The sequence below is a fragment of the Corythoichthys intestinalis genome, chromosome 2, assembly GCF_030265065.1.
Source record: "Corythoichthys intestinalis isolate RoL2023-P3 chromosome 2, ASM3026506v1, whole genome shotgun sequence".
NCBI classification, from domain to species: domain Eukaryota; kingdom Metazoa; phylum Chordata; class Actinopteri; order Syngnathiformes; family Syngnathidae; genus Corythoichthys; species Corythoichthys intestinalis.
This window is the reverse complement of record NC_080396.1, coordinates 55,681,140-55,704,495: the sequence shown is the minus strand read 5'-3', so window position 1 is coordinate 55,704,495 and position 23,356 is coordinate 55,681,140. Positions and strand designations below refer to the sequence as shown.

Here is a 23,356-nt window from a genome sequence, read left to right as displayed (position 1 = left end):
AACTGCCCACACAAATGCTGATTAATGCATTGGAGTTCATTGTGAATGTGCGTATTTTTTCCGTAACTGGGTCAAACAGTTTCCTTCCTCACCTGCTATAGCCTGCTGTGAGCTGAGAACTACTATATTGTATAGCGCACTGTATGTGCTTGCCTCTTATTATTTGCCTTAGAAAAATACATACATACAAAAATACATACAATAGAAAATCATTTTACGTGGCCATAATTATAAATAATTTTGGTTCACTGCCATGGGCCAAAAGCATCATGACAAATACTGTACAGTACTGCAATGACAAAAGTATTCCTATTGACTATATTTACTGTTTAAAAGTATATCCTAAGTATTCATATTTCCTCAAACGTAGTTATCTATTATTGCTCAAAATGTGTAATCAGGATGCACGTGTTTTTTTTCTTCTTCTCCTTTTCACCACAACCAAACAATTTTTATTTGTTGGATAATAAATGCAATATTGAGATGCTGAACAAACAATAACTTTATAGTTTGTTACAAATAAAAACAGACAAAAAAGTTTAATTAGTTGTCAATATGCGCTCCTTCTAATCCAGCGTGTACTTAGCCTTTTGCTCAAATTTCATGGATGGAAGGATGGATGAATGGTATGCACATTCATGATTGTACAGTGAACGGGAACCTTTAAGTCAATGATCTCAAATCTGTAAATGTCGTTAGCACTTAGGCTGGCATGAGCTAGACAAAAGGAATCCTAGACTAATGGAGTCAGTGATCAGAGTGAAATGTCAGACCTTTGACAAACACGCGGAAGCTTATGTGTGGTTTCCATGGATGAGCAGGGAGCAGCGTCTCCTGTTCATTTACGCTCTCGTGCTTGCAGCTGGTGTCACAATGAGGAGACTCATCCAAAATCTTCATGCTACCTTTGGACAAATACAAGCTAAATACGGTATTTTGTAAACATGGACGTAATTGCTTGCTTATAAAAACTATGAACCGATAAAGCTTACCTGAGAGATGCAATGGTGGTGTCCCTTGATCTGTTTGGAAGGTCATGTGCTGCGACCATTAAGACTGAGCAGTCACACTTGGGAGAACTGCTAAGATTAACGCTTTGATTGTTACTAGGCATTCACATGACCTTACCAGATAATGATTGACTAAAAAATAAATGAATAAAAAAATACACACGTGCCCACACAACGGTTTTGAAACTATGGCTCAGGTGGTTGAGCGGTTCGCATATTGATTGGGGGTTCAAATTCAACTTCATTAACTCTAAGACGCCTCACCCAACTTGCCTGTGTGAAGATACTGCAAGTATGAGTGGTTGATGGTGTTCAGATGGGCTGGCATTGATATGATGTTACTCTGACACAGGTCATTATGAAATAGCCTATTTTTTTCTTTTTTTATCCAATAACTTCGTTCCATTTAGACATCAGTCTCAAAGTCATACCCTCTTTTAGGTGGTTGTGTGACCCCCCCCCCCCCCCCCCCCCCCCCCATCACACACACATAAATGCAACTGCCTTAGGCAAGAATGAAGTTACTGTTATATTTTCTTACAATTCCACATTTATGTCACACTCTCAATTAGCACTTGTGCTATTTTAAAAATTTGAGAAATGCGAGCTGTGAGCATCGCACCCCCTAACACACCTATCCCAACACATACACATAGAAAGGTAAAACGAACACACGCAAAACACGCAAATATGAAAACAATCCACCAAAGGCAGTGAAAAGAATGAGTTTTTTTCTTCTTTTTTTTTTTTTTTTCTAATAATAACGGCCGTGGATTTGGAATATGAGTCCTTCAGTGGGGACTTAGACTACTTAATTAACCTTCCATTGTTAGGACGATCACACTGTTATCATCATATTGTATAAATGCAATATAACAACATGCAAAATCTCTTAAATGAACAGAGACAAAAATATAAAATATGTTGAATACAATATTAACACATTGTAACACAACACAAATCATTAGCAGGAAGGTTTGCTCATCCTTTTCAATTTGCAGTGGGGCAAATAAGTATTTAGTCAACCACTAATTGTGCAAGTTCTCCCACTTGAAAATATTAGAGAGGCCTGTAATTGTCAACATAGGTAAACCTCAACCATGAGAGACAAAATTTGGGGGAAAAAAACAGAAAATCACATTGTTTGATTTTTAAAGAATTTATTTGCAAATCATGGTGGAAAATAAGTATTTGGTCAATACCAAAAATTAATCTCAATACTTTGTTTTATACCCTTTGTTGGCAATAACAGAGGCCAAACGTTTTCTGTAACTCTTCACGAGCTTTCCACACACCATAGCTGGTATTTTGGCGCATTTCTTCATGCAGATCTCCTCTTGAGCAGTGATGTTTTGGGGCTGTTGTTGGGCAACACGGACTTTCAACTCCCTCCTCACCCCATTGCGTCAAAATGATAACAAGAACAGTGAGCAAAAATCCCAGAACCACATGGGGGGACCTAGTGAATGACCTACAAAGAGCTGGGACCACACTAACAAAGGCTACTATCAGTAACACAATGCGCCGCCAGGGACACAAATCCTGCACTGCCAGACGTGTCCCCCTGCTGAAGAAAGTACACGTCCAAGCCCATCTGCGGTTCACTAGAGAGCATTTGGATGATCCAGAAGAGGACTGGGAGAATGTGTTATGGTCAAATGAAACCAAAATAGAACTTTTTGGTAGAAACACAGGTTCTCGTGTTAGGAGGAAAAAGAATACTGAATTGCACCATACCCACTGTGAAGCGTGGGGGTGGAAACAGCATGCTTTGGGGCTGTTTTTCTGCAAAGGGACCAGGACGACTGATCTGTGTAAAGGAAAGAATGAATGGGGCCATGTATCGAGAGATTTTGAGTGAAAATCTCCTTCCATCAGCAAGGGCATTGAAGATGAGACATGGCTGGGTCTTTCAGCATGATAATGATCCCAAACACACAGCCAGGGCAAAAAAGGAGTGGCTTCGTAAGAAGCATTTCAAGGTCCTGGAGTGGCCTAGTCAGTCTCCAGATCTCAACCCCATAGAAAATCTGCGGAGGGAGTTGAAAGTCTATGTTGCCCAACGACAGCCCCAAAACATCACTGCTCTAGAGGAGATCTGCATGGAGGAATGGGCCAAAATACCAGCAACAGTGTGTGAAAAGCTTGTGAAGAGTTACAGAAAACGTTTGGCCTCCGTTATTGCCAACAAAGGGTACATAACAAAGTATTGAGAGGAACTTTTGGTATTGACCAAATACTTATTTTCCACCATAATTAGCAAATAAATTCTTTAAAAATCAAACAATGTGATTTTCTGTTTTTTTTTCCCACATTCTGTCTCTCATGGTTGAGGTTTACCCATGTTGACAATTACAGGCTTCTCTAATATTTTCAAGTGGGAGAACTTGCACAATTAGTGGTTGACTAAATACTTATTTACCCCACTGTATTTTTATAGGTACTACAGTATATATGTTTTCATATTTATCCATTGTTATCTTTTCTTTTACAGTATATCAATGTTTTAATAATACATATGATGGTCAATGAAATCTGAATGGACACCAGTTTCTGTGCGACATCTGTCTTAAATATACAAATACTGTACAGTAAAATTCATGACTGTGTGATACGTGATGACCTTCCATATTTCCACCATGTATGGTAATGGACTGTGTTTGTCTGTGCAGTATTATATAATACACAGCAGCTGAGAGAGTCTCTGTGGCATGTACACAAACAAATGCACAGAACAGATTCAATGTCACTGCTGAGACAGGCTGGATTACTAGATGACATTAACTCTCCACTGTTTATTACTTTTCATGCTACAAGGACCCCATGTCTATTGTGAGCTATGATTTACTGTCCATTTTGTCTTACTTTCCACGAGATGACTTCATTTTTTTCTGTTGTTGCCTGCACATACCTTTCCTTTCAGTTTCTTTTCTTATCAGCGTTAACAAGTAGCTACAGCTTGGCCATTGGCCACTACATTAGGAATACTTGGTCAATGACATTAAATGCAAAAGATCTACCGAAAAATGGCATTCACAAATTTAATAATGTAGTGTCGTTATATATTTCAATGGCAAATTACTAGGACAAGGACATGAACAAGGACTAAAAACTTACCTTTTTCAAAAAGCTTACGCTGGCGAATTTTATCAGACTTACTTTTATCTGATTTGTATCTGATTTTATCTGTGTTTCTGTCTGTTTTTTGATTTTACTCTTTTATTCTTAGTCTTTTTATTTATTTATTTATTTATTTATTTATTTATTTATTTATTTGTGGTAATGTGCACTTTGAGATTTGTTTTTCAAATGTAAAGTGTGTTATAAATAAAATGTATTATTATTATTATTATTATTATTATAAATTAAGGGCTTTTCCATTATCAAGATTTGGCTCAATGCAATTCAGTATGTTGAAAGCGTGTTAGATTGCTTAAAGTATTCATAAAATGTTTGTGTATGGTCTTGATAGCCCAGATTTTCAAACAATTGTGATCAAGCCTGTAACACAGAAAAAAAGATAACTCTAAAGAATCACTCAACCACAAACAGAAACTCCAAACTTAAAGGTTGTAATGTGTGTGAAGGCGGATCAGCCTTAAGGGAATTCAGAATCAGAGTGCCTTTTATTGCCATTCCACAACAAGTTGAAAACAGGAATACTAAAAAAAAAATAGCTATAGAGCAGCAAGTATCTATAAAAACAAATAAGTCATCATCCATTCATCCTGTAGGGACCCCCGACTGCCCTAAGTAAGGTATCCTGCCTCCAATCTAAAGTCAGCCAGGAGCGCAGCACGACAACATTTGTCGTTATATTAAATAACAAAATTTAAGAATAATTACCTCTGTTCAAAATGTTCAATTACTTACTAATTTTAACTGAAGTAGTTTGTTTTAAAACTTGTGAACTGGACACTGAAATTGTCGGTGTAGAAAATGAACTAACAAACACTAATTTACAAACGCGATAGAAAATACAATTTGCTGGCACAAAGTTCTGAATTCAACATTCAGAGAGCACAAAAAAACTACCTGACAGTTATCAATGCTTTGTTCCAAGTTATGATTCATTCAAATTTTATTTTTCTCAGATTTTCCTATACAGTTGATGCAAATAATATTCAGCATAATTTTTAATTAACTACAGTATATGAGTATACTGCAAATATTTTACAACAAATCTCATTTGGAACAGTTGTAACAATTGATCCCTCTTATACATGTTTTCTTGTGGAGTGTTCTATAAACAACCCACTACTCTTATTATTCTGAACAAGTGCCATTTCGTTGTGGTACATGTACTGTACATTTACTAACACAGAAACCGCACCTCATGGCTCAGGCTCAAGTACATACATCTTCAAAGACAGCAAAAACAAAACAAAAAAAAGTCATGAAGCTGAATTTGAATGTTTAGGATGTCTTCCTTCAGACGTCATGAGTTACAGATATTATTAGATACGAAGCATGACACCACTAAGTCCCCGACCGCGAACAGCTTTGTTTTCCAGGGCATTCTTTCCATCTTTGTTGGGCTGGCAAGTTCACCTCAGAGATAAGATACTTTCCATCCCACTCAGAGTTTAGTTTGTCTGTCATTTGCATGTCATTTAATTATGTAAAAAAAACAAAAACAAAAAAGAAACCAAAAGCAAACAACCAAAAGCAACAAAAACAAGAATGTCAGTGAGTGGCTTAAAAGTACTGAAAAGAAGTGTATAAAGTTACATGGGGTGAAGATGTGATGACTGCATTCGAGATGGCAGCAATTCCGTTTTCCATTCTATTCTATTTTTATTTTCAAGAGCAGTGATTTAGTGCTACTGGGTTCATGCTCCAGGTGCTTGGTGATGTCAACTCCTTGTTTGCTATGACATTGGTGCTCCACAAATTCTGCATAGCAACAAGTGATGTAATCACAATTTTTTTTTTTTTTTTTTTTTTTTAAGAAATTCAGCTAATTTATGTCACTTTATCTATTAAACACATCTTTCAATGCTTTTGGTAAACTGGAGAGTACTTTCTTTACATTACATTAAAGAATTTGACAGAAATCAAAGTGTACAGTTATTCCCACTACATATGTTGCCATTGTAAGAATGTAAACAACAACAAAAACAGGACATACGTAATTAATATTTATATATTACAGAAACATTTATATTTAAAAAACAATGTGGGAAAAAAAAAGAATTTCAAAAATCAGTGATCAATATGTTACTTCAGAAAGTATAAATTTGAGTCAGTGAATAATTTATTTTTACAGTAACCGAAGAGTTTGAATTTGGGTATCCATCACATCATATGCAAATAAATGATACGCAACGTTGATCAGAGTACAAAATAGATGAAATGCAAGTCGCCCCGGCAACATAACTGGCTTGTGGGCCACAATTTGGACACCCCTGTAGTCGGGTGATTGAGCATAGTAAGCACTGCAAGAGCGTGTATCTATTTCAGGGATGGTGAGTCAAGAATGGCAACTGTTCACACGCACACATACAAACACGCTTACAGACGGTCTCCATGAACTTTTCCAAGCACGGCGTCTTCCCGTCATTCTATGTGTGTGCTGATAAAAATAGACTATTATCACACACGTGCAAACCTCCTGTCTGCACAAAGCCCAACACTGCTTATAAGGGACATACTCTTAGAGGGGGAGTGGTTGCTTAAGAGTGACAGTATAAGAGGACGCATTGACCTCATCTCACACAAATTACGACTGATTGTAAAAACAAGATATAAAAAGAAAAAAAAAAAAAAAATCAAATAAATCGTTACACTGAGCTAGAAACTCCCGTCTTCTGATAAGAAGCAAGGTTCTCAGCCTTTTCCATTCCCTCTGCTTCCTTCAGCCATCCATGAGTGCGAGCAATTCTTCTGCTTACCGATCGGAGCGGAGTTTCCATCAGACGTCGTCCTCGTCGTCCTCCAGTAATCCTTACATGGAGAAGAGTCACGGGATGTTTTCCGAGGATTTTGGCCCCTTCATGAGGCCTGGGAGCGACAGCGGCTTTTCTCGTAAGTCAAAGGCAATTCATAGCATTTGCAGTCATGTAGTCAATTTGTCTGACCAATAACCCTCTGTGGTGCCTTGAAATGTAAGTTTAATCTGTTCAAAAACCAAGCTCAAAACTCAAGACCCTTGGACCTAAAAAATGCTGCAATTTGCGTTTTAAAAAGGAAAAATATCTCTTTATTATACTGTACTTGATAAAAACTAAAGAAGTAAATAGTTTTATTTGTTTTGCTATGTTTCAACAGACATTGTGCTGCTCTTTATCATATATTACAGAGATTTACATAGACAAAACTCAGTAAGTAAGCAATAATTTCAACCACTCTGCACAGAAGATAAAGAATACATGCCAGTGATTATTAGCTATTAACTTTTTAGTTTCCATCATTTGCATTTATATTTCAATCCCGCCAGGACGATGTGATGAAAATGTGTTGATTCTGCAGAGAACAAACCTGAATTCCGTGCCTTGAAAGTTGTTTTTCTGATGGCAGGATGTGTGTGAATAAAACTGAAATTGAATTGGAAAAAAGACAACCTAAAATGACTGGTTATGAAGACAATTTATGCCATAATAATGTAAGAATTCTGTTATGAAATTATTAGCAGCACCAAAACACTGCGAAACATTGTGGCTAGTCATGATAACTCATAGCCATACTTCAGTTCGCAGAACCCGCAGAAGGAGCATGGAGATTATCTGTGTGAAACAAGACAGCCAGCTGCAAAATGTTGCTGTCTGCTTGAAAATTGGTGTTTTGCATTTGCAAGCAGATGGGCAAAATGAAATGACTTTTTTGGTTGCTTCTGTTCCATACAGTGCTGGCCAAAAGTATTGGCACCCCTGCAATTCTGTCAAATAATGCTCAATTTCTCCCAGAAAATGATTGCAATTACAAACATTTTGGTAGTAATATCTTCATTTATTTTGCTTGCAAAGAAAAAACACAAAAGAGAATGATAAAAAATAAAAATCATTATCATTTTACACAAAACTCCAAAAATGGGCAGGACAAAAGTATTGGCACCCTCAGCCTAATACTTGGTAGCGCAACCTTTAGGCAAAATAACTGCGAACAACCACTTCCGGTATCCATCATGTATTCTTACAATGCTCTGCTGGAATTTTAGACCATTCTTCTTTGGCCAACTGCTCCAGGTCTCTGAGATTTGAAGGGTGCCTTCTCTAAACTGCCATTTTCAGATCTCTCCACAGGTGTTCTATGGGATTCAGGTCTGGATTGCTGGCCACTTTAGAAGTCTCCAGAGCTTTCTCTCAAACCATTTTCTAGTGCTTTTTGAAGTGTGTTTTGGGTCATTGTCCGGCTGGAAGACCAATGACCTCTGAGGGAGACCCAGCTTACCCACACTGGGCCCTACATTATGCTGCAAAGTTTGTTGTTAGTCTTCAGACTTCATAATGCCATTTACACGGTCAAGCAGTCCAGTGCCAGAGGCAGCAAAGCAACCCCAAAACATCAGGGAACCTCTGCTATGTTTGGCAGTGGGGACTTTGTTCTATTCTTCGAAGACCTCGTCTTTTTTCCTGTAACTCTATGTTGATGCCTTTTCCCAAAAAACTATACTTTGTCTCATCTGACCAGAGAACATTCTCCCAAAACGTTTTTGGCTTTCTCAGGTAAGTTTTGGCAGACTCCAGCCTGGCATTTTATATCTCTGGGTCAGAAGTGGGGTCTTCCTGGGTATCCTACCATAGAGTCCCTTTTCTGTCAGACGCTGACGGGTAGCACGGATTGACACTGTTGTAACCTCTGATTGCAGGACAGCTTGAACTTGTTTGGATGTTAGTCGAGGTTCTTTATCCACCATACGCACAATCTTTCCTGAAATCTGTCTTCAATCTTTCTTTTCCGTGCACATCTAGGTAGGTTAGCCAAAGTGCCGTGGGCTTTACACTTATTGATGACACTGTGCACGGTAGAGACAGGAACATTCAGGTCTTTGGAGATGGACTTTTATCCTTGAGATTGTCCATGCTTCCTCACAATTTTACTTCTCAGGTCCTCAGACAGTTCTTTCTTTTCTCCATGCTCAATGTGGTACACACAAGGACACAGGACAGAGGTTAAGTCAACTTTAATCCAGTTTAACTGGCTGCACGTGTGATTTAGTTATTGTCACCACCTGTTATGTGCCAAAGGTAAGCAACAGGTGTTGTTTATTATAAAAAATTAGAAGCATCACATGATTTTTCAAAGGGTGCCAATACTTTTGACCGGCCCATTTTTGGAGTTTTGTGTAAAATGATAATGATTTAATTTTTTTCCCCCATTCTCTTTTGTGTTTTTTCATTGCAAGCAAAATAAATGAAGATATTGCAACTAGGGCTGTCAACATTATCACATTAACGAGCGGTAATTAATTTTTTAAATTAATCCAGTTAAAATATTTGACGCAATTAACGCACAAATGGCCCGCTCAAACAGATTAAAATGAGAGCACAGTGAAAGGTGTACTTGTTGTGTTTTTCGTAGTTTTACCGCCCTCTGCTGGCGCTTGGGTGCGACTGATTTTATAGGCTTCAGCACCCATGAGCATTGTGTAAGTAATTATTGACATCCACAATGGCGGGCTACGAGTTTATTTTTTGATTGAAAAATTTACAAATTTTATTAAAACGAAAACACGAAGAGGGGTTTTGATATAAAATTTCTATAAATTGCCTTTTAAGAACTATAAGTCTTTCTATCCATGAATCGCTTTAACAGAATGTTAAAAATGGTAATGCCATTATGTTGATTTATTGTTATAATAAAGAAATACAGTACTTATGTACCGTATGTTGAATGTATATATCCATCTTGTGTCTTACCTTTCCATTCCAACAATAATTTACAGAAAAATATGGCATATTTTATAGATGGTTTGAATTGCGATTAATTACGATTAATTAATTTTTAGGCTGTAAATAACTCGATTAAAATTTTTAATTGTTTCACACCCCTAATTACAACCAAAGCATTTGTAATTGCAATCATTTTTTGGGAGAAATTGAGCATTATCTGACAGAATTGCAGGGGTGCCAATACTTTTGGTCAGCACTATACTGTATATGTTACAATTGCATTATCTAAAAATGTGTATCGAGCTATCTATCACAGATCCAATTAAGGTACTGTATCAAACTGAATTGATGTGGATATTAAACATATATTGAAGGTATTTAGCATATTTAAGTGTAACTCCATCTTGAATTAAAAAAAATAAATCAAGTGCTGTGATTGAGCCAATTTCAGTGGTTTTCACTCGGATAAACATGCGTGCCAGAAGCTTCCTGAAAAATGTCGATTTATTGGCCCCACAAATAATTATGATGACAGAATTTGGAGAAGGCCTGTGCACTGCCTAATAGGGCCCTAATTATTGAAATATGCTGTTTTGTAAGACTTACATCACAGTCTAGGCAAGGGAATGGAATCGAGTGAGCCTTTCCAGGCTGGCAAATTACCATGTCAATGTATCTGCTTCCTCTTAACTGTACCTTGTACCTTCAGGGTGACTGCAGCTTTTCACATTTTGATATGCTCATTGCTCATACCATATCATTAGACTACATTGTCTTGATTTTATTGTAATAAATATACAGAACAAGAAAACATTCTTGACAATCACTCATTAAAAAAATACTCATATCCTCAATAAAACCGGGAATACGTGCATGTTAATGTCTCGTATGAGGGAACAGACACATAACCTTTAGATTGACTCCACAACAATTTTTGTGCTCGACGTGTCACAATGTTTGAGGAGCCGTAATTGGTATCCCATAGAAGCTACACAGGAAGGGGCAGGGTGCACTTATGCATAAACACACACACATGCAAGCACAGCCCCATGCAAGCACACACCCAGGCACACGCGAAGTGGAGAATGTTGGACTTCCTACCAGCAGTGTGACTTCAGACACCGACTATCTGGATGACGCCTGCACAAGAGGCATGACCAAATGGTTGCTCAGTAACTGGTGTACACACATGTACGTACACAGTGGAAGTTATATAATATACCTAACCTGCGTTATGTTGAATCATATCTGATTTACGCTTTCAATTACTGATGTGTTTGTGTGGTGTTTATTTCTCGAATGAGCTCATAATAACAGACTGCAAAACAGTTGTCGCTGTTCACACTTTTATCATGTCTGACATAATCCACTTTGACTCATCTACGTATTATAACTTTTGTATGCTATATGATAGCGAATATGTCCGCAGGAAAAGTAAACTTTGACTATTTGTTAATAATTCATATCATTATGGAACAATTATGAAACTGTGAACTATTTGTTCATCTTATTTTATAAATATATACTGTACCTGTCCTGTTGTATTGCTTAGACACACAGAATGGTAGATCTGAATGTCTTCTGATACTGAAACAGTTTTAATATGCCACAGAGGAGTTTTGCCATACTTCCTTTGTGCTAGTTTTTATTGTGGTGTTTATAGAGACAATGCAGCTGGACAAAAGAGGGATTCTGATATTTGGATAGTTTCATGATACTCTGTCTGTGACAATGCCCCTTACCGTGTATATACAGTACTTGTAACAATAATCAGTACTCACACATAAAAGTAGAGATAGACATACGAATTATTTCCTTGCAAAAATATTTGTGTAATGTGTTGGAAAATTAATTTAACTCTTAATTGTTACTATAGTATTATCTTTATTATTGTCTGAAATTCTCTCTCTAGCACAGTCAGACGTTGGTGTGGCAAGGGTGTCACATATGAAAATGACTTAAAAGTGGAAAGGTAGTCTCCAGCTCAATCCGGTAGGTTTGCTCTACTTCCTCATAAATTGTACGAGTCAACCTTGTACTAAGCAAAAAGGTTTCTCCTCCTGTAAGGTAAAGGAGGAGCAACACAAAATAAACATGCCTCTAATAGGAAATGCAAATAGCTCTCCTTTTGGGTGCGGGTGAGCTGTGTTCATGCTCATATCCAGGGCATCCTGATCTCTTTCCAAAGCACAGGTTTGTCCATGAAGTTACCAAAACTTTATCTAAAATGCCACTTTGCCTGGTGTAGACTTTGGCTGATCCAGATTTAGACAGAGTAGGAAATAGGGCCCATAGTTTTTATACTGCACGAGTTCAGAATGTCCCTATGTCTATGAAGTTTAAAATACTAGGGATGGACTTTCAAATGTAGGTCACAAAATTGCTATTTTAAAACTCCTATTTTTGGACATGAAGCCACCTCTTTTTTTTCTCATAGGAAAACACTCAACTTCAATGAAATAAAATAAAAATTACAGGAATAGATATTCATAAAGGTTGAACTGTACATGAACAGAGATGCTCACACCAATTTTGGTGGCCATTGATTGCTATTTTTGGAAGCCTCAGTAAGATTTTCCTCTGTAGTGGTCGACTATAAAGACTAACATTCATCAATTCCTAAATATTGGAGCAATCGTTCTGATCTTTTTAGAGTTTGAGGTGGGGATGAATGTATGTGCCCACATAAATTTTGGGACAATTGATACGTTTATTTGCTTTGGAAGGAAAATGAACAAAAAATTCTTGTAGTGTTCCTGAAGCATTCATTATTTGCAGGTGGAAGTGGGAAAATTAAAGCACTTGGGGATTCCTATCAGTTTACTGTTGACGTTCGGGACTTCTCCCCTGAAGATGTCATTGTCACCACATCCAACAATCAAATTGAAGTCCGTGCGGAAAAGGTACGAAATGTCATTTATGGTTTGACTTTTTGCTTCCACCAGTCATCACAATCCAAAAATATGCTATCCGTAGGGACACTTTTCATAGTTGTATAAATAGTTTGGTAGCACAAAGCACTATCTGGCTTTGCTTCACACACAAACTACAGTAATTCCCCAACAGTATTTGTGCTTCACCTCATCACATTTCATTTTGTTGAACCTACCGCGAATCCGTCACTGAAAAACTCATTTATTCATGGTTTTTATGCTCATTCTGAAAGTGAGTTTGAAATGATGTACACTCAAAAAAATGAAACATGGTATTTATTCAAGGACCTTATTTCAAGTGGTTTCACGCAACTGCTTTAAGTAACTATTGAAGTGCGTATGACAGGATAAAAAAAGTCTTAAATAGCCTTATTATGTCAATTAGAATTAGAATTATATTTTGAAACGATTCGACGATATACAACAATTTGGCAAAGCGCAGATGACGAGAAATTAGTCTTTTAATCTGCCGTTTAGCCATGCCTACCATTATAGGGCTCTAGTGTCCCCAACAGGAGGATGACGTCGGCAGGGTCATGGTTTCATCTGATTTAGAATTCAGCCCATTGAGGGGGAATTATTCAGAATGAGGAAAATGCGACGAAGGGAGCAGCAAAATGTCACTGTTTCAATCTCTCTACTCCAATATTTTTACTGGATATTCTTTTATATCCAAGTATTTTCCCCAATTGCTAAAAAATGGTATGTTATGGTAAATAACAGTCTTGTGCTAAATGGAATATGAAATATTAAAAATGCATTTATTCAGTACGACATAGCAAATTTCCTCCATAATGGTCAAAACTGTCGACTTCACCTTTACTGTCGCACCTCCCGAACGATATTTTATGCCACCGTAGTTAGTCCGGCTTTTGCCATTTCCCTGTGCCGGCTTCGGAAAATGTAAACAAACCAAGAGGCGTGACAATTAGCCGACATGCTAACCCGAACCGAGCGACGTCTCAAAGTCTTATTTTCGCTTTTCGAAGCGAAAAATCACCCAAAACTAGCCCGGATCCTATCACACGGCGGCGGGGTTGTTGATTGTCTTCACCGATCGGCAATCCACCCGGCGGCGAGCAAGTTACTGCTCGTAGTTCCCCTGCTGAGGGCAGAGGGCTCGTTTGCGGGGAAGCAGCTGGACAATGATTGCTAGACAAACCCGCCGACGTCAGAGGAGCGTGGAGCTGCCACATGGTCAACACGAATATGGCGTAAATTAATTCTTAACTACATGGCGAAGACGTAAACAGATAGGCAGGATGTGTCAAAGGAGAACTTTTCTACTTGTCCGTCCATGATCAAACGTAAGTAAATAATTTATTTAATGAAAGTTTGTAGTGTTTACTTTGTACGTAATCGGTGTACTCGCAGCCATTTTAACAGAAAGTTGCAATTTCTGATGGGGTGGAAAATTTGACAGAACATCGGACACACAAAGAGGGCAATAAGCCGAGTATAGCGCTCTCCAGGCGGGGGATGGGGGGGTGACAAACTGCTAGTCGTCGACCGAGTGGCATTCTCCGTGGGCAAGGAACGTTGTCGGTCACAAAATACAAGACACCTCCGTATTAAAACGTGTGCCATAATCCCAGTATTTGACATAATACAAAGCACGATGTTTACTCACTTCCTCGTAAGTCCAATGGTCCTACAGTTGTCGCACACTTGTCTTGGCCGATCTCAGGGTGAACAGGAACTTTCTGAAACCCATAAAGGCTCACACGCCTTTCCTGGTTCAGCTACAAAAGCCTGCAGCCCCTTGGCTGGCGTGATGCGAAAAATAAATGAATTAATCCGCATAATCAGATGAATCCGCAGTCCGTCTGCGTGCTATAATGCAATGTTGTATTGTCAGATGCTGACCCGGGTGACGTCACATTCGCATTCATGCTAAACCCGAGGCTGCAGCCGGAAGTTACTCATTTTCATGGCGCAGGATTAAAAAATTAAATATATAAAACGATCGCTTCCACACACATCCAAGCGGTCCATTTCTTTCAGGAGCATAAAACACCGCGTGAAATATGAACTAAACATGCTTTTTGGTGTCGCACTTTAAGTTCTGCAGTTAAATGAAAAATGCCAAAATGATTTAAGTAAGACTTTATAAACTACTTGAACAAGTTAAGCAATTCCAAATCAAACCTTTTACATGCAAAATGTGTAACCTCACTCAAAAAAAAAAAAATGAAATAGTATTTATTGAAGAACCTTATTTCGAGTGATTAAACACAACTGCTTTAAGTAACTTTTACGTTATGTCGTTACATGAAAAATGTCTAAATGATTTAAGTAAGACGCAATAAACTACTTGAACAAGTTAAGCAATTCCTATTCAAACCTTTTACATGCAAAATGTGTAACCACCTTTTGTTTTCTTACATAGCAGTGTTAATCTTAAGTATTCATTGAGATGTTGTTAATATTCTGGATGAGTGGGGGACCCAAGTGCAGAACATGGGTTTAACTGGCAATTGTACCCTACTGTTCCGCTCGTAAGAGGTAACACAGGGACTTTGCATCCCTTAAGTAGGCACAGAAATCAGGCTCACTAGCAAGAGTTTCTTTCAAACGAACACACTCCAACTATGTATAGACAACACTACTTACAGTCGTGGTGTGACTTCACCCACAAGTCTTCGTGCCTGCTTTGTTTTCTGACCCACTTAAACTGGGTGCTGCTGACTAACTCTGCTAGTACATTTAACTCTGCCAGGGGTGTCTGTGTTCAACTCACTTAATTAACACCGCGCCAAGAGCGATCTTAACACCGGTAGTGTTAAAACAACACCCAAATCAACGCTAATCACTGAAAAAAAATCAACTCCACAAAGTTTGCTGTGTACAGCAACCTCAGAGTGACAAAAGTCATACAATTTGTGCAATCACGTTACATATTTATTAAGCAATACTTTTTCATAAGCATTTTAATTGACTCTCTTACATGATAAATACAACAATGGGTTGAGTAATTTGTAAAAACACAAAGCTAATATGTGTATATAATAAAATAAACCTATTTAAAATTCAATTTTATTTAATTCAATCCTGTTACATATGGCGGAAAACACTCAGGTGACTTGAAGTTCCGCTCTGAGACCCTCAATTTGGCCAACTTTCAAAACTGTCCGAAATGCATGTGTGATACATCATTGGAAAGCTTAAAATCTCCATTTTCTGGGGGAACAAAAATTTTGAACAGAAAGGCATTAAAAAAAAAAAAAAAAAACAGCAAAACCCTAATTGGAGGCGAGAGCACGCGAGAGCAGAATTAAAGACACCACGATTTTAACGAGATATTATCGCGTACTTACAGTGCCTTGCAAAAGTATTCGGCCCACTTGAATCTTGCAACCTTTCGCCACATTTCAGGCTTCAAACATAAAGATATGAAATTTAATTTTTTTGTCAAGAATCAACAACAAGTGGGACACAATCGTGAAGTGGAACAACATTTATTGGATAATTTAAACTTTTTTAACAAATAAAAAACAGAAAAGTGGGGCGTGCAATATTATTCGGCCCCTTTACTTTCAGTGCAGCAAACTCACTCCAGAAGTTCAGTGAGGATCTCTGAATGATCCAATGTTGTCCTAAATGACCGATGATGATAAATAGAATCCAAATGTGTGTAATCAAGTCTCCGTATAAATGCACCTGCTCTGTGATAGTCTCAGGGTTCTGTTTAAAGTGCAGAGAGCATTATGAAAACCAAGGAACACACCAGACAGGTCCGAGATACTGTTGTGGAGAAGTTTAAAGCCGGATTTGGATACAAAAAGATTTCCCAAGCTTTAAACACCTCAAGGAGCACTGTGCAAGCCATCATATTGAAATGGAAGGAGCATCAGACCACTGCAAATCTACCAAGACCCGGCCGTCCTTCCAAACTTTCTTCTCAAACAAGAAGAAAACTGATCAGAGATGCAGCCAAGAGGCCCATGATCACTCTGGATGAACTGCAGAGATCTACAGCTGAGGTGGGAGAGTCTGTCCATAGGACAACAATCAGTCGTACACTGCACAAATCTGGCCTTTATGGAAGAGTGGCAAGAAGAAAGCCATTTCTCAAAGATAGCCATAAAAAGTCTCGTTTAAAGTTTGCCACAAGCCACCTGGGAGACACACCAAACATGTGGAAGAAGGTGCTCTGGTCAGATGAAACCTAAATTGAACTTTTTGGCCACAATGCAAAACGATATGTTTGGCGTAAAAGCAACACAGCTCATCACCCTGAACACACCATCCCCACTGTCAAACATGGTGGTGGCAGCATCATGGTTTGGGCCTGCTTTTCTTCAGCAGGGACAGGGAAGATGGTTAAAATTGACGGGAAGATGGATGCAGCCAAATACAGGAACATTCTAGAAGAAAACCTGTTGGTATCTGCACAAGACCTGAGACTGGGACGGAGATTTATCTTTCAAAAGGACAATGATTCAAAACATAAAGCCAAATCTACAATGGAATGGTTAAAAAATAAACGTATCCAGGTGTTAGAATGGCCAAGTCAAAGTCCAGACCTGAATCCAATCGAGAATCTGTGGAAAGAGTTGAAGACTGCTGTTCACAAACACTCTCCATCCAACTTCACTGAGCTCGAGCTGTTTTGCAAGGAAGAATGGGCAAGAATGTCAGTCTCTCGATGTCCAAAACTGATAGAAACATACCCCAAGCGACTTGCAGCTGTAATTGGAGCAAAAGGTGGCGCTACAAAGTATTAACGCAAGGGGGCCGAATAATATTGCACGCCCCACTTTTCAGTTTTTTATTTGTTAAAAAAGTTTAAATTATCCAATAAATTTTGTTCCACTTCACGATTGTGTCCCACTTGTTGTTGATTCTGGACAAAAAAATTAAAATTTTATATCTTTATGTTTGAAGCCTGAAATGTGGCGAAAGGTTGCAAGGTTCAAGGGGGCCGAATACTTTTGCAAGGCACTGTACTTTGTTACGATCCAAAAACTCAATATAGCATGTATCACCGAGTATCAAGACACAGCTGTCAATGGCCACAGCCGTTTTTTTTTTTAATTTTATGGGTGAAACATGGTGATATAACAAGGGTCGCGATGCAGAAATCGCAGACAACAAGGAGTGGTTGAGATTTTCTTTTTCATACAGTTACCCTTTTAAACGTTACTTTTCAAATTTTTTTTGTTTGGATCGATTATTTGTCATCTAACATATCGGGGAAAATGCGACAGTAACAAAAAAAAATTATTATAATTATGAGGTAGATATCTGTGACTTTTTTACAGACTCCAAATTTTTCATAGTGACGTAATTCATTTAAAAGTTTAAAATATGCAAGTGAATGATTTTTTTAAAGTCCTTTTTTTTTTTTTTTTTTAAACTAAAATTTAGACATCAATTAATGATTGATTAATGAATGAAGCTAAAAATGACATACGTTTTGAATAATAAATATAATTATATTATATATATATATTTATATTTATATTATATTATATTATATATTATATATTTTACAGTTTTGATGTATGTTCCATGCCTGTATGTGCGTCTTTAGTTGTATGGGGGACGGGAAACTGATAAGCATACGCTTTATCTCGTCCGCCTTTGTCGTCTTCTTCGGTTCCTTCGGGCAAATCATATCACATTTTGTAATTGCAATGATTGTCAATCATACCGATGATGATGACAATAAAATTCCATAAAAAAAATAAAATAAAATAAATAATAAATATTAATTACTTACCTTCTTTTTATGGCTAAGGTGAAACAAAAGTGGTTGCGCGACGTCTGTAAACGGGGGTTTTCAGGGTAAAACGGACAAATTAAAAAATAGTTCGGAGGCTTTGTGCGCCATGAATCTGCTATGGCAGCATAGCATATAGACATATTGTTCTATCAAACACAACAGTTCTTTTGGCTTAAAATACAGCAGTTTATTTTCAAGAGGCGTGCAAGAGCAGAAACTGCTTGTCTGTGTTTTCCGCCATATATATTAAGCAATGCTTTTTTTGTAAGTGTTTTAATTAACTCCCTTACATAATTAATACAGCAAAGGATTCAGTACTGTATTACAACACAAAGCGAATGTGTATATACAATGAAAAACACCTATTTAAAGGTTATAATCACATTACGTATATATTGAGCAATGCTTATTCATAAGTGTTTTAATTGACTCCCTTACATGATAAATATAACAATGGATTCAATAATGTGTAAAAACACAAAGCTAATGTGTATGTACAATGAAAACCACCAACTTAAAAGTTGAAATAGTGCATGTGCATTTTTTTGAGTGTAGTCGCCACATGTTATAATATTCTAGGCTTTAACTATTGGCACAATTAGGAAATGAAGAGGGACTCGGACTCGTTCCTCTGCAAACAGCAACAGATTGCTGTATCTCACTGGTATAACATCATGCTATTTATGCAGCTGACACACAACTCCCCGCAGTGCAAATCGAAGGTTTCCTGATCTGAATTGAACTCAAACTCCCACCGAGGCATTTGAGTTTCAACAAGTGAATAAAATATGTGATCACACTCAGCCCTCCCAGTTCAAATGGCTGCGAAGGAGTTAACCTTTCCAATAAATTTGGAATTCACAGTAAAGCAACAATAGACATTCCTAGACCCTTCCCGTAAAAGATGGAAAAGGATATCTGTGGTGTTGAATAAGTTAATGATTTTGACTGAATATACAATGTCAACTGTTCTTTTCCCCGACTGACAGTTGGCCAAGGATGGTTCCGTGATGAACACATTCACCCACAAGTGTCAACTACCTGAGGATGTGGACCCGACCTCTGTGACATCATCACTGGGTGCAGAGGGGACTCTAACAGTTCGGGCGCGGCGACACCCGGCCAAACATGAGCATGCACAGACCTTCCGCACAGAAATTAAGATTTAGACATGGATCTACACAAACACACTCCATTCTAAAATGAAATGTGCTCTTGAAATGAATGCTTGTCATGTATTGTAATTCTATACTATCAGCTGTGTGAGTAGATGTCTCATGTGCTTGTGTTGTCATCAAGAGCCATGTAATATATCCTGTTCATCAAAAATACTCAAACAGCTAAATTGAAAGATGAGGTCTTTTAGAAATTGAAGTAATTTTCGGACTATAAACCGCTACTTTTTTTCTTCTTCTTGAATCCTGTGGCTTATATTCCAGTACGGCTTGTTTGTTGATTTATTTGGGTTGATAGGTAACACATGCCTCCAAGCATGCATTGTAAATAACAATCAAAATTCATGTTCTGTGCTATTTATTGAGTTACTGTTCCAATTGTTTCATTAATCACTGGTTATGGTATTTGGTGACACTTAATTGGACAGCGGCGTCATAAGATTTTCTTAAAACTGTCATAATTATGACATGACAGTCCAGAGGTTGCGCTAGACTTTTTCGTTGTCTGTCATTTTGACTGACAGGGTCATAAAAATCCGGTCATAATCTATTTTTACCCGTCACTTAAATTTTTTAAATGATGATAATGACATTGTGGTGACCCTTTGTTTGGCATAATTCACGTTCCGTACTTGTGTGTCCATTTGGCCGAGCGCGTTACCGGCTACGACACAGTCACGTGACAGAGACACTTAAGAGCCGCGCGCGTTCCGGCTTGAATAGAGAGTTCACAGAGAGCAGCAGAGCTACAGCGGCTGGATACAGCAATTCGAGCTAACAAGACTCTTAACATTGCATACCGCTTCAACATATTCAATAGTATTTAGTTTTCATTCATTTTAAATTAATATTCTGTCCGAACAAGCTTAACAGAGAATCCACACCGTGCCATCACACATCAAGCAGATGAATATGTAACTTTTTCTCCGCAGTGACAAAAACAGCTGACTGTGGCCCCAGTCGGTAGGCTACATTAAGGAACAATGAAATTAACAGTTCACCTGCTGTGGCCTGAACGGAGTCTTACACCTTCCTCCTGGTGCGCATGGACTTGAATTGCGTGCCCGCTTGTGCAGTCCCTCTTTTTTCACCTCTTTTATCAACACCATCGTCGTTTTGGGGCTTTTTGAAGAAACTTCGGACACTCAGTTGCCTTGACATTTTTCAGAGTAAGGCCAACGACGTCATGCATCAAGAGAGACAATAGCTAATTAATATGCTCAGTCGCCACCCTGTGGTCTGGGGTGTGAATTGCAACCTGTCAAAATGACAGATGGACTTCAATTTTTTCCGTCACCATTTTTAAAAATCGGTCAACGATGGAAAATATTCGGTTAACGCGACCCCTGCATGACACTATCATGGGCATTAATCAATGCTTATGACAGATGTCATTAAGTGTCATCTGGCAAATTATATTGCTAACTCCATTTATGTGCAGCTTGGATCTTTTACATCCATTCAAAAGTGGGATAATTTGGACAACAACAGTGTTGACTGCAGGTGGCAGCAGAGGTTGACTGTCTCCTCCAAGGGAGCAGTGATGGCCAAATGAAGCTTCTTGAAGCGATGAAGCTTTGCAACCAATTGATTCAAAGCTTCATGGTGGTTCATTTGGTCTTATTCCAGTCGCATGATGCCGCTGTCAAATAAAGTTGTAGCGGTTAATATTTTTTGGTTTAAATATCCCATAATACAGTGAGGACAGGTGTGGCTTATAGTCCAGTGTGGCTTATCTATGAACAAATGCCATTTTCGTGTCGTGTTGGGTGGCGGCTTATAGTTAGGTGCACCATATAGTGCGAAAATTACAGTAATCATTTCTATCGGCATTTTAGCTTTATAATGTAAAATAAAAATATGTTAATCATGGTAAATATATTTTTGAATGTATTTGTTCTTGTACAAATAACATAAGTGGTTATATAAAAGTTAAATTAGATAAAATCTGTATTTTTTTATAAACAAGGTAGTTTATGGCTGAAGCACAAACAGTTAAAGGTTTTTTGTTTGCTCAATTTTAAAACTAATATACTACAGAAATAAAACAACATGACTTGTATTAAAATGAATAAAATGGCATTTGTAATTTAAATGCTGCAGGATTTTCTCAAATATTTAATGGCTGAGCTTCACAATCATGAGGCAAAAGTGCTGTCCACAGACAAATCATTTGTTAAAAAAAAAAAAAAAAAAAAAAAGACAAAAATAAAAACAAAGTAATAATAAAAATTATAAATTACTTGGAGCCAGTCTGACCTCTCGTGGTTTGACGGCAAAACTGCAGTTCCTGGTCCAGCCACTTCCATTGTATTTATGTAGTAACGAAATGATTTGATATAAAGAAAACAAACACAATTATATAATGAAAGGCAATAGTATATGATGAATAAATGAAAAGTGTCTAAAAGTAGAATTCTACCTCATGGCCAGCAGAGGGAGGCACCTGTCCCGGGGAAAAACAAAACAAAACTTTATTTGTTCTACAATTAAGAATATTCGATCCATTTTTGTTTACAGGGTCGAGCCATGTACCAGATTGGTAGCTGCATATTTCAATAGTGCCAGGTAACCGCTGAGGCAAGGCGAAATGTTAATTTCTTTCCTAGGGTGGAAGCAACTCATGGAAGATGTTCAAGTGCATCATCAGTCCTGGTTCAGCCAAGGGCATATGTTTGCATAAGGACGGTAGGCACATAACACTACCAACTCTTCAGGATGCACAAATTGTCCCCATCAACTTTAAAGCAACCTTATTTGCATTATATAATGACTTCAGGAGAACAGGTAACTTAGATTGTCTTCCTCTCTTGTAAGGATAGAATTGACCCTTCCATTACCCCCCCCCCCCCCCCCCCACACACACACACACAGACGCACTACAACATGTCGACAACATGTCGACAACATGCCGCCTCCTTCGCTCCCTTCGAAGATGACGGATGATATTAAAAGTTGTTGTTTTTTCCCCCCCGGCCAACAGCAGCAGCAGCAGCAGCCTCTGTAAGTAATGTATAAAGATGCCAGATTGTGGAGGTGGGGAAAACGCCACTAATTTTGCTACCGAAAGTCCGACCTGCAACAGAGTTAGCATAACATTAAACTGTGTGAATTTGCTAACCTCCAAAACTCGAGTAGGAAGCTGCTTAGAGAGAAGTGTCCTCTTTTATGTGTTCTCTACTGTTAACATTGATTAAACTGTGAGAAATGTAGTGAACCGTCGTTTATCCCCTCCTCCCCAATTTTCATTTTTATTTTATTTATGTGGTCATAAAGCAGCCCAAAGTAGCTTTCATTTTTTTGTTGAGTTTGGCTGTACTTGTGAACAAAACCAGGAGTGTTTTACCTGAAGGAAAGCACCATTTAAATTTTTTTTTTTTTTTTTTTTGTTATTACTAACAAGACTGACTAAGAAATGTTTGTTAGTTATATTTAATTTCTTAGACAGAAAATGCTGAGTGGTCTAAAGACAAATGATTTTTTTTGTATTCCTGGACAGTTAAGAGATTATTAACAAATTTGTATTCATTGTGTATATTAATATAATTTAACCCTTTAAGGTCTGGGCCTATTTTGTCTGATTTTGCATGCCTTTGAAGTTGCCTTTATATTTCAAAGAAAGAATTGTTTACGATGGCCTCGTTTGGTCCCTTTTTTTGTGAGACCTTGAACTTCACGT

General features: G+C 37.9%; 2 protein-coding genes across 2 annotated transcripts in view; one reads left to right on the top strand and one right to left on the bottom strand.

Annotated features, from left to right (window-relative positions):
• clcnk (chloride channel K) overlaps positions 1-900 on the bottom strand; it is a 32,921-nt gene extending 32,021 nt beyond the window's left edge. Inside the window, exon 1 of the mRNA XM_057856655.1 lies at positions 774-900. Within this exon, the coding sequence (XP_057712638.1) occupies positions 774-900 (127 nt within the window). The remainder of the gene's footprint in view (positions 1-773) is intronic.
• Positions 901-6,700: 5,800 nt separating this feature from the next.
• Positions 6,701-22,547, top strand: hspb7 (heat shock protein family, member 7 (cardiovascular)). Its single transcript, XM_057857825.1, has 3 exons — positions 6,701-7,037; positions 12,620-12,744; positions 19,492-22,547. Exons 1-3 carry the CDS (start codon positions 6,878-6,880, stop codon positions 19,669-19,671), a joined length of 465 nt encoding a protein of 154 aa, XP_057713808.1. The 5' UTR covers positions 6,701-6,877; the 3' UTR covers positions 19,672-22,547.
• The last annotated feature ends 809 nt before the right edge of the window (positions 22,548-23,356 follow it).

Coding starts and splice junctions, on each gene's coding strand:
- hspb7 (XM_057857825.1), top strand. CDS start 6,878: ATGAGTGCGAGCAATTCTTCTGCTTACCGATCGGAGCGGAGTTTCCAT. Junction 7,038..12,619: donor GAGCGACAGCGGCTTTTCTC/GTAAGTCAAAGG, acceptor CATTATTTGCAG/GTGGAAGTGGGAAAATTAAA. Junction 12,745..19,491: donor TTGAAGTCCGTGCGGAAAAG/GTACGAAATGTC, acceptor CCCGACTGACAG/TTGGCCAAGGATGGTTCCGT.